General features: G+C 39.3%; 1 protein-coding gene across 1 annotated transcript in view; it reads right to left on the bottom strand.

Moving 5' to 3' along the window:
- KLF8 (KLF transcription factor 8) overlaps positions 1-12,710 on the bottom strand; it is a 182,175-nt gene that overhangs the window by 40,317 nt on the left and 129,148 nt on the right. Inside the window, exon 2 of the mRNA XM_054565748.1 lies at positions 9,468-9,541. Within this exon, the coding sequence (XP_054421723.1) occupies positions 9,468-9,539 (72 nt within the window). The 5' untranslated portion in view covers positions 9,540-9,541. The remainder of the gene's footprint in view (positions 1-9,467; positions 9,542-12,710) is intronic.

Raw genomic sequence — 12,710 nt, 5'->3', positions numbered from 1 at the left:
AAAAAGAAGTTCCCACCAAATGAGTGTAAAAGGGGACTCCCCACAGAGAGAGCTCAATGAAATAGAGGCAAGGGAACTATCAGATATGGAATTCAAAACAATGGTTCTAAGGAAGCTGAATGAGCTCAGCCAGCTCAAAGAGAACTATGAGAAACTGCAGAGAAACTATCAGGATCTTACAGCAAACTATATCAGCCTGGAAAAGGACATAGAAACTATCAAGAAGACACAAGAGGATATGAAGAATACCATTTCTGATTTGAAGAACACAGTAGAAGGAATCCAAAGCAGGCTGGATGAAGCTGAGGATCGAATCAGTGAGATGGAGGATAAGGTAGAAAGAAGCTCCCAGAAAGAACAAGAAATGGAAAAACGGCTCAAAAAGAATGAAGATGCATTTAGGGAAATGCAGGACAACCTGAAACGCAATAATATCCGTATAATTGGGATACCAGAAGGAGAAGAAGAGGAGCAAGGAATAGAGAACCTCCTTGAAACAGTAATGATGGAAAATATCCCTAATTTGAGGAGAGAAAGGCTCTCGTGGATCCAGGAGGCACAGAGGACCCCACTCAAGAGGGACCCAAGGAGGTCCACTCCAAGACACATCATCATTAAAATGGCAAATGTCAAAGACAAAGAGAGAATCCTCAAGGCAGCAAGGGAGAAGGAGAAAGTAACATACAAGGGGGCCCCGATACGCCTAGGAGCTGACTTCTCAACAGAAACACTACAAGCCAGAAGGGAATGGCAACAAATATTCCAAGCCATGAAAAGCAAGGGCCTACAGCCAAGGCTGCTCTACCCAGCTAGGCTCACCATTAAAATAGAAGGAGAAATACGGAGTTTCCCAGACAAAAGAAAGCTAAAAGAATACATCTCTACCAAACCAGCACTCCAAGATATGCTAAGGGGACTGGTTTAAGCAGATGAAGGAAAAGAATGAGACAGAGAGGAACACAAGTACAAAGAGAAAAGATGAGTAAGTTTCTATCAGTAATATCTCTCAATGTGAACAGACTAAATGCCCCAATCAAAAGACACAGGGTAGCTGAATGGATAAGAAAACATGACCCACACATATGCTGCCTACAAGAGACCCACCTCAGAGCAAAAGATCTACACAGGTTAAAAGTAAAAGGATGGAAAATAATATTCCAAGCAAATGGACATGAGAAAAAGGCTGGCGTTGCCATACTTGTATCAGACAAAGTAGATTTCAAAGCAAAGGCCATAAAGAGAGACCCAGAGGGGCACTTTATCATACTGAAAGGAAGAATCTATCAAGAAGACATCAACATTGTAAACTTATATGCTCCCAATATAGGAGCCCCCAAGTTTATAAGGAAATTGTTGGATGACTTCAAAAAAGATATAGACAGCAACACACTGATAGTAGGGGATTTCAACACCCCACTGTCAAAAATGGACAGATCTTCCAAACAAAACATTAATAAACATATCGTGGCGCTGAATGACACACTGAATCAAAGAGACTTAACTGACATATATAGAACCTTACATCCCAAAGAAGAAAAATACACATTCTTTTCTAATGCTCATGGCAGTTTTTCAAAATAGACCACATGATAGGACACAAAGCAAGCCTCAGCAAATTCAGGAAAATTGAAATAATACCAAACTTTTTCTCAGACCACAAGGCCTTGAAACTCGAAATCAACCTCAAAGAGAAACTTCAAAAACTTGCAAACTCATGGAGACTGAACAGTACACTATTAAACAATGAATCGGTCAATAATGAGATAAGAGAAGAAATCAAAAAATTTCTGGAAACAAATGAAAATGAACAGAGAAGTGTCCAAAACCTATGGGACACAGCAAAGGCGGTCCTGAGAGGGAAGTTCATAGCAATACAGGCTTACCTAAAAAAGATAGAAACATTTCAAATAAAAGACCTAACACTACAACTTCAAGAACTGGAGAAACAACAACAAATAAATCCCAGAGCAAGTAGAAGGAAGGAAATAGTCAAGATTAGAGCAGAACTGAATGACATACAGTCAAAAAGAACAATTCAGAGGATGAACCAATCCAGAAGCTGGTTCTTTGAAAAGATTAATAAAATTGACAAGCCATTAAGCAGACTCATCAAGACAAAAAGGGAGAGGACCCAAATTAATAATATCAGAAATGAAAGAGGAGAAATCACAACTGATACCACAGAAATACAAATGATCATCAGAAAGTATTATGAACAATTATATGCCAAGAAATTTGAGAATCTTGATGAAATGGACAAATTTTTAGAAAAGTATAATCTTTCAACACTGAAGGAGGAAGAAACAGAAAGCTTGAACAGACCGATAACAGCTGGGGAACTTGAAGCAGTCATCAAGAAACTCCCAGCACACAAAAGCCCAGGGCCAGATGGTTTCCCAGGAGAATTTTACAAAACATTTAAGGAAGAGCTAACCCCTGTCCTTCTCAGACTATTCCAAAAAATCCGAGAGCAGGGAAGACTCCCAGACTCCTTCAATGAGGCCAGCATCACCCTGATCCCAAAACCCGATAAAGACCCTACAAAGAAAGAAAACTACAGGCCAATTTCGCTGATTAACATAGATGCTAAAATCCTCAACAAAATATTGGCAAACCGCATCCAGCAATACATTCAAAAGATTATCCACCACGATCAAGTGGGATTCATCCCAGGGATGCAAGCATGGTTCAATATACGCAAATCAGTAAACGTGATACAGCACATAAACAAAAGAAAAGACAAAAACCACATGATCATCTCAATAGATGCAGAAAAAGCATTTGATAAGGTACAGCACCCATTTATGATCAAAACACTCAGCAAAATGGGAATAAATGGGGCATTCCTCAACGTAATAAAGGCCATATATTAAAAACCTACAGCTAATATCATACTCAACGAGCAAAAACTGAAAGCTTTCCCACTAAGATCGGGAACACGACAAGGATGTCCGCTCTCACCGCTTCTTTTCAACATCGTATTGGAAGTCCTAGCCACAGCGGTCAGATAAGAGAAAGAGATAAAAGGCATCCAAATGGGAAAGGAGGAAGTAAAACTATCATTGTTTGCAGATGACATGATAGTGTACATAGAGAACCCTGTAGACTCTACCAAAAAACTCCTCAACCTAATAAGTGAATTTGGCAAAACAGCAGGATACAAAGTCAACATTCAGAAATCAAAGGCGTTTTTGTACACCAGCAATGCAATAGAAGAAGAAGAAATCAGAAAAAAATATACCATTCGATATAGCACGAAAAAAGATAAAGTATCTAGGGATAAATTTAACCAAAGACACAAAAGACCTGTATGCAGAAAACTATACAACATTGAAAAAAGAAATTAAGGAAGACACAAATAAATGGAAGCATATACCGTGCTCATCGATTGGAAGAATTAATATGCTCAAAATGTCCATACTACCCAAAGCAATTTATAGATTCAACGCAATCCCTATTAAGATACCAATGACGCATTTCACAGAAATAGAACAGACATTTCAAAAATTTATATGGAACCATAAACGACCCCGAATAGCCGCAGCAATTTTGAGAAAGAAACACAAAGTAGGAGGGATCACAATACCGGACATCAAACTCTACTACAAAGCCACCATACTCAAAACAATCTGGTACTGGCACAAGAACAGACCCATAGACCAGTGGAACAGAATAGAAAGCCCAGAAAGAAGCCCAGGTCTCTATGCACATCTAATATTCGACAAAGGCGGCAGAAGCATAAAATGGAGCAATAACAGCCTCTTCAACAAATGGTGTTGGGAGAGCTGGACGGCTACATGCAAAAAATTGAAATTGCATCATCAGCTGACACCATACACAAAAATAAACTCAAGATGGATAAAAGACTTAAATATAAGTCGCAACACCATCAAAGTCCTCGAGGAGAACGTTGGCAGGAAACTCTCAGATATCCTACGCAGCAATTTTTTCACTGATATGTCTCCTAAAGCAAGGGACATAAAGGAAAGAATAAACAAGTGGGACCACATCAAAATAAGAAGCTTCTGCATGGCTAAATAAAACATCAGCACAATGAAAAGGGAGCGAACCGTATGGGAAAATATATTTGCTAATGATACATCAGATAGAGGTTTGATCTCCAAGATATATAAAGAACTCACTCGACTCTACTCCAAGAAGACAAATGATCCAATCAAAAAATGGGCAAAGGACCTGGGCAGATGCTTTTCCAAGGAGGAGATACAGAGGGCCCAGAGGCATTTGAAAGGATGCTCAGCATCACTAGCCATCAGACAAATGCAGATCAAAACCACCATGAGGTACCACCTCACACCCGTCAGAATGGCCATCATAAACAGATCCACAAACAACAGGTGCTGGCGAGGCTGTGGAGAAAAGGGAACCCTAGTACACTGTTGGTGGGAATGCAGACTGGTGCAGCCACTCTGGAAAGCAGTGTGGAATTTCCTCAGAAAGCTGAAAATGGAACTGCCTTTTGATCCAGCGATTCTCCTGCTGGGACTATACCCTGAGAACACCAAAACGCCAATACAAAAGAACCTATGCACCCCAATGTTCATAGCAGCACAATTTACAATAGCCAAGTCTTGGAAGCAACCTAAATGCCCATCAGTAGATGATTGGATCAAAAAATTATGGTACATATACACAATAAAATACTACGCAGCAGAAAGAAAAAAAGAAGTACTAAACTTTGCGACAGCATGGATGGAACTGGAGAGCATCATGCTAAGCGAAATAAGCCAGGAGGCGAAAGACAAATACCATATGATCTCACCTATAAGCGGAACCTAACCAACAATGCAAAGATGCAAGGAAAATATGACCAGCAACACTGAAAGGAAAAGAAATCAACAGAGACAAGAGGGAAGGGGGGGCAGGGAAAGGGAAGGGAAGGGGAAAGTCAAGGGACATATAGCAAGGACTCATGGACAAAACCAAAGGGGAAGAGCTGAGGGAGGGAAGGTGGGAGGGGGCAAGGGAAAGAGGTGGGGGGGAGGCAGAGACAAATGTATTTTAAAAGTAAATAAATTTAAAAAAAATTAAGTTAAAAAAAAAGAAAAAAATATTTAACTAATACTGATGATAAGGATATGGCAAAAATTGTGAAAGTGATACCTAACTACAGTTTGGGAAATACAGAATATCACTGTGTGAAAACAAGAGATATTTACATGAAACAGTTGACAATTAGAGAACACATAATAAGCAGAACGACATGAATGACTGATACAGATAATCAAGCATTACAGGAGCCCAATTGTACTAGAGATTAGTGAGAATTGGGGCTATCAGTGAAAATTTTATGAAAGAAATGGAATTGGAACTTGGGCTCTGAGGAAAGTGTGGGATTTGGTAAATTAGACTGGTTGAAGCATGTGTCAGGCATGGGAAAGTGTCAGTAAGAACCTTTTAGAAATGTATGACCCAAGTATTTACTATTATAGAGATATTGTTAATGTTCTTGGTTGTAATAGTGCTGATGTAGGAGAAAATCATTGGCTGTAGGTGAAGCAAACTGAATTATTTAGGGGTGAAGTTTCTTGGTGCAAATTACTTTCCAAAGTAAAGAATGAAAGAGAGAGAGGAAGAGAGAGAATGAGAATGTAAGAATATATATCAAAATATATATTAAGAATAATAAATTGGAAGGGGGAAGACACATACTGTACAACATGAACCCTAAAGCTGCTCATACACTTGGTCCAAGAAATTGTACTTTTAGAAACTAGGAACAAAGGGTAGATGACAACCAAGTGCTCATTCGTTCTATGTATGGTATGGTGATGTAAGAAATCAAAGAAGGGGAAGCAGCATGTGGGTACTAAGCTAGAGAGCCACCTACCAAGCTAACCTCACGACATAAACCAGTCATATAATGAACCAAACCAGGAGGCTTTTGGCCACTAGAATGTTGCCAGCATTGTATTGTTACAGAATACAAGCTCTGGGTCTTTGTATCCTGGGGAATGGCCAGTGTTCTGTGACCATATACCACAAGCAACTTTGCTTTACTAAAACCAAGGTATCTTGGAAATGGCAAGAAACAAAATACAATTGCTTATATCATCTACTATCCAGAATTTCTACACGTTGAACCAATTTCAAAGTGTTTCAAATTCTGGAACTTTAGTAAATGTAAACCACACATCGAAAAACATTTTTGGAACTGTACATAGGTGTACAGAGATTTGAAAACAAAGTAGCTATGCATGCTTGACAACATTTCACTCAGTATTTTTAAATTACATGTCCAATAGATTTTTATCTAACACTTACACTCAGCCTCCTTTTAGTATTAACTATGACTCGGAACAAGCAAACAGCAGATATGTTGCAACAATTAGCAAGTTTGATGTGCTAATAGTCCCTAAATGGTAGCAGCCACAAATAGGGAAAACAAGACATTAAATTGGGTTTAATTTCATTAAAACAGTACAAAGGCATCTTATCATGTGCACATGCAACTTGAACAAATTCAATTGTACATCAAGGGCAAAATATTTAATGATTAAAAACATTTTTTGGTAAAATATGGCTCCTAATGTAAGCCAGATACTTTATCTGGTGACTTAAAAATAAAAAAAGAATCTGTATTGGATATACAAAACTATATACTTAATTTTATAAGGATTTAAGAGATTTTCAAGGGTATTTTTTACTGTATCTGGGTTTTACTTATGCAATGACTTTAGAACTCAACCCTGAGCAAAATGGGACTTCATCTAACACAGAGCACTTGGCTGTAGAAAATATAATCCGTTTTGAATCATTGTGCTGGGAGTGTCCAAGTTCACAATTTTCTTATCTGTAAAATTGGAACATTAAGAATACCTATCTGTGGCTCTCTGTTTCTCCTGTTTAACAGACAGCCACATCTTCCTGCACGGTGCCACCCTCAACCCTGAAACACGATGGTGAAGGTTGGAGTAAACATATTTGGCCACTGGGTGTGCGGTCACCAGGGCTGCTTTTTACTCTGGCAAACTGGATGTTGTCGCCATCAGTGATCCTTTCACTGACCTCAACTACATGGTCTACATGTTCCAGTATGATTCTACTCATGGCAAATTCAAAGGCACAGTCAAGGCTGAAAAGAGGAAGTTTGTCATCCATGGAAAGTCCATCTCTATCTTCCAGGAGTAAGATCCCACCGATATCAAATGTGGTGATGCTGGTGCTGAATATGTTGTGGAGTCCACTGGTGTCTTCACTACCATGGAGAAGGCTGGGGCTCACTTGAAAGGTGGAGCCAAGAGGGTCATCATCACTGCCCCTTCTGTGGATTCCCCTGTGTTTGTGATGGGTGTGAACCATGGCAAGTATGACAAACTCCCTGAAGATTGTCAGCAATGCTTCCTGTGATACCCACTGCTTGGCACCCCTGGCCAAGGTCATCCATGACACCTTTGGTATCATAGAGGGACTCATGACCACAGTGCATGTAATCACTGCAACCCAGAAAACTGTGGATGTCCCCTCTAGGAAGCTGTGGCATGGTGGCCAAGGGGCTGCCCAGAACACCTTCCCACCTTCTACTAGTGCTGCCATGGCTGTGAGCGAGGTCATCCCTGAGCTGAATGGGAAGCTCACTGGCATGGCCTCCCATGTCCCCACCCTCAGTGTGTTGGATGTGGATCTGACCTGTCACCTGGAGAAAGCTGCCAAATATGATGATATCAAGAAGGTAGTGAGCCCTGGCTGGTGTGGCTCAGTGGATTGAGTGCTGGCCTTTGAATCAAAGGGTCACCAGTTCGATTCCCAGTGCAAGGCACATGCCTGGATTACAGGCCGGGTCCCCGGTAGGGGGCACGCAAGGTGCAACCACACACTGATGTTTCTCTCCTCTTTCTCCCTCCCTTCCCCTCTCTATAAATATAATCTATAAAAAAGAGAAGGTAGTGAAGCAGGCAACAGAGGGTCCCCTCAAGGGCATCCTGGGCTGTACTGAGGACCAGGTTGTCTCCTGCAACAGTGACACCCTCTCCTCTACCTTTGATGCCAGGGCTGACTTTGCCCTCAATGACCATTTTGTCAAGATCATTTCCTTGTATGACAAGGAATTTGACTACAGCAACAGGGAGGTGGACTTTATGGTCCACATGGCCTCCAAGGAATAAGAACCCCCAGGACCATTGGCCCCAGTGATAGCAAGAGAGACCTTCAACTGCTAGGGAGTCCTTGCTCCAAATCGACCCCCAACACACTGAGAATCTCCTGACCTCCAGTTTCCATCCTAGACCCCCTGAAGAGTGGGGAGGGGGCCTAGGGAGCCCTACCTTGTCATGCACTATCAATAAAGTTCACTGTACCCCTCCCAAAAAAGAATACCCATCTGTGATGGTTAATTTTATATGTCAACTTGCCTGGACCACAGTGCCAAAATATTTGGTCAAATATTATTCTGAGTGTTTCAGTGAAACTATTTTGGAGGGTAACATTAATATTTAAAGCATCAGACTTTGAGTAAAGCAGATCACCCTTCATAATATGTGTTGGCTTCAACCAATCATTTGAAGGCCTTAATAAATAAAGACTGACCTCCTTTAAGCAAGAAAGAATTCTTCCAGCAGATTGCCTGTGAACTCAAACTGCAACTTTGCTTTGGTAGTTCAGCCTACCCATTAGATTTTTAAAAAGATTTTACTTACTTATTTTTAGAGAGAGGGGAAGGGAGGGAGGAAGAGAGGGAGAAAAACATCAATGTACAAGAGAAACATCAATTGGTTGCTACTCACATGCCCCCAACTGGGAACCTGGCCCACAACCCAGGCATGTGCTCTGATCAGGAATTAGAAGGACAATTTTTTTTGGTTTGCAGGAGGACACCCAACCCACTGAGTCACACCAGTCAGGCCCTACCCATTAGATTTTGGATTCACCAGGATTCTACAATCATGTGAGCCAGTTCCTTAAAATCTGTCTCCCATTAGATAAATATGTGATGATAGATGATAGATGATGATGATGATAGATAGGTAGATGATAGATGATAAATATATAGATATAATTCTGTTTTAAATATACAGATATATATCTATAGCTCTTTATCTATTTATCAAGAGAGGGAAATATTGAAACATACACAGTATATTGGTTCTGCCTCTCTAAGAATCCTGACAAACACACTATCAGAGTTATTGTGAAGATTAATAAGACAATGCATTTAATCTTCAGAGTGCCTGAAATATGAAATAGTGCTAGATAAATAGTTGCTGTTCTATACCAAGTGTTTCATCTTGCTCCTATTGACTTGATCCCAGAGGTTGTTTCTTTTTAGACCAGATCTACTATTTGAATCTGAAATCCGAGGAATCTTGTACTTTTTGGAAATCTTTTCTTCACCTCTCCTCAGTCCTCAACATGCTGTTAGAAAGAAAAATGATCTTCAGCTTGATAATGATTACGAGGTACTCAACACTATTATGGCACAATATTAGCATCTCTTTTCCCTGATAACTGACCTGTTTGAATACATGCATGGAGCCACCTTCTGAATTAAGCTGGACCTCCAAGTTGTTTATGAGTTGATCCATATCTGGAAAACAGACAACAGAAAGACAATTTAAAATAAGATCTAACCTACTATCCACATATACAATATGCCATTTACCCTTGGTTACACATGTTTATATTTTTATGAACATTATTTCTCAGGACTTACTAGATACTGAGAAGTCAGTATTTTGACAACATTCTCATTTATATATTCTGTTCATCAAGATAGTCCAGACTTATCCCCAGTAATATAAGCTGCACTCTCCCCTCAAATTCTGTTTTTTTTTAGTTTTATTATTTTATTTTATTTTCTTCTTTAATTTTATTTTTTAATTTATAAATCATGTTTATTCTATTACAGTTGTCTCAGTTTTTACCCCTTTACCCTCCTCCACCCATCCCACCCCCACCCCCCACTCCCACAGTTAATTCCCACTCTGTTGTCCATGTCCATAGGTCATTCATACATGTTCTTTGTCTACTTCCTTCTCCTTCTTTCCACCATTGTCTTCTTTCTCCCTCCCCTCTGGTCACTTTCAGTTTGCTCCATGTCTCTGTGCCTGTGGTTTATTTAGTTGGTTAGTTTATTTTGTTGAATAGAGTCCACTTACAGGTGAGATCATATGGTATTTGTCTTTAACCAACTGGCTTATTTCACTTAGCTTAATATTCTCCACTTCCATTCATGTTGTCGCAAAAGGTAGGAGTTCCATCTCTCTTTCTTTCTTTCTTTCTTAAATGCAGATTGATTTTATTTATTTTTAAATGTCGAAGTTAATTATAAATTTTTTAAAACAATTTTTATTATATTTTTTAATTTATTTTTTCAAATACATTTCTCTCTGCCTACCCCCCACTACTTTCCCTTGCCCCCTCCCTCCTTCCCTCCATCAGCTCTTCCCCTTTGGTTTTGTCCATGAGTCCTTGCTATATGTTCCTTGACTTTCCCCTTCCCTTCCTTTTCCCCACCCCCCCCTCCCTCCTTCCCTCTTGTCTCTGTTGATTTCTTTTCCTTTCAGTGTTGCTGGTCTTATTTTCCTTGCATCTTTGTATTGTTGGTTAGGTTCCACTTATAGGTGAGATCATATGGTATTTGTCTTTCGCCTCCTGGCTTATTTCGCTTAGCATAATGCTCTCCAGTTCCATCCATGCTGTCATGAAGTTTAGTAGTTTTTTTTTCCTTTCTGCTGCGTAGTATTCCAAAATTATTAAAAATATTTAAAACAATTACAAAGTCTCAGCAATTAAACCAACATGACACCTGCACAGGAATAATCAAGTAGACCAATGAAATATAATGAGCATTCTAGAGACAAACATATATATCTGTCTGACAATGTAATATATGATTAAGATGATATTTCAAATCAATGGGTAAAATAAGGCTTATTCAACAAACAAGGTGCATGGACCACTATTACTTGAAATAAAACAAATGTAGAACCCTATTTAACACATTATACAAGAAATATTCATGTGAGTTAAAAACCAATATGTAGAATCTAAAGAGTTTTAGAAGAAAATAGAACTAATATTTTTCATGACTTGAAGTAAAATATTCAAACCCAGAAGCTATAAAGTAAATATTTATAATATGACCATATTAAATATTTAACAATATAGTAATATACATATAAAAATGTTAAAAGACAAGGAATAGAACAGTATTTGCAACACACTTAAAACATGGTTAATATGTTTTTTTCTTTTTTGTCTATTTGTTTTTTTAGGGTAAAAAAACTCTACAAACCTTTAATCAATTAATGGATAAAAAATACCAAAGAGTCATTTAAAGCTTTTTTTAAAAAAATAGAAATATGCAAGAAATATAATAAAACAGGTTTATTTGCAACAAAGAGTAAAGGAACAAGTAAAATAACATCACTGTCACAATCAGATTAAGGAGTATTAAAAATATTGGTAATATCAAGTATTGGCAACTCTGAAAGGAACTGGGTATTCATAGAAACATTTTCCTCATCTTAAAGCTGTCCCTTTAGCATATTTTGCATTGCTGGTTTCGTGGAGGTGTATTCTTTCAGCCTTCTTTTGTCTCTGGGGAACTCCTTATTTAGCCTTCCATTTTAGTGGAGAGCCTAGCTGGGTAGAGCAGTCTTGGTTGCAGGCCTTTGCTTTTCATGACTTGGAATATTTCTTGCCATTCCCTTCTGGCTTGCAGGGTTTCTGTTGAGAAGTCAGATGCTAGCTGTATCGGGGCGCCCTTATATGTTACTACCTCTTTCTCTCTTGCTGCCTTTAGGATTCTCTGTTTGTCATTGATACTTGCCATTTTAATGATAATGTGTCTTGGAGTGGGCCTCATTGGGTTCCTCTTGAATGGGACCCTCTGTGCTTCCTGGACTTGTGCGCCTTTCTCTCTCCTCCAATTAGGGAAGTTTTCCATCATGACTTTTTCAAACAGGTTCTCTACCCCTTCTTCATCCTCTTCTCCTTCTGGTATCCCTATTATCCGGATATTATTACGTTTCAGGTTGTCCTGCATTTCCCTCAATGCCTCTTCATTCTTTTTGAGTCTTTCTTCATTTTCTTGCTCTTTCTGGGAGCTTTCTTCTACCTTGTCCTCCAGCTCGCTGATTTGATCCTCAGCTTCATCTAGCTTGCTTTTGATTCCTTCTACTGCGTTCTTCCATTCAGAAGTTGTATTCTTCATTTCCTCTTGTCTCTTACTGATGGTTTTTATGTCCTTTTTCATGCTGATATAGTTTGCAGTAAGTTCCTCATACTTTCCCTGTAGTTTTTCATAATTTTCTCTGAGCTCACTGAGCTCATTGAGCTTCCTTAAAACCATTGTTTGGAACTCAGTATCTGATAGTTTACTTGCCTCTATTTCATTTATTTCTCACTATGGGGATTCTTCCTTTCCTTTCGAGTGGGGCATAATTCTTTGTCTTCCCATTATTTGTGCGGCTCTTTTTTTTTTTGCTTCTGATTCTTATGTTGAAATGCCTTGATTTCCTGACTTTGTGGTGTGAACTTCTATGGTTGGAGACTGCTGTTTTTACTTTCTGGATCTGCCTCTGATGATGTTGGATGTCGTCCCTGTCTGACCTTAGGCAGTCTGTTCAAGACTTCTGGTAATCTACTGTTTGTGACTTTCTCCTTCAGCTGTTAATCTTTTCACTCTGCCCTCAGCAGGGCACCTTAGACAGCTCAGGGCGGGGTGCAGTCCCTCCTGGGGGCGAGGTTAT

This window comes from Pteronotus mesoamericanus, unplaced genomic scaffold (assembly GCF_021234165.1).
Source record: "Pteronotus mesoamericanus isolate MK-2021 breed Mesoamerican mustached bat unplaced genomic scaffold, CSHL_Meso_final contig_166, whole genome shotgun sequence".
Classification (NCBI taxonomy): Eukaryota; Metazoa; Chordata; class Mammalia; order Chiroptera; family Mormoopidae; genus Pteronotus; species Pteronotus mesoamericanus.
Note: the sequence above shows the minus strand (reverse complement) of the source record. Positions and strands in the feature narration are given on the sequence as shown.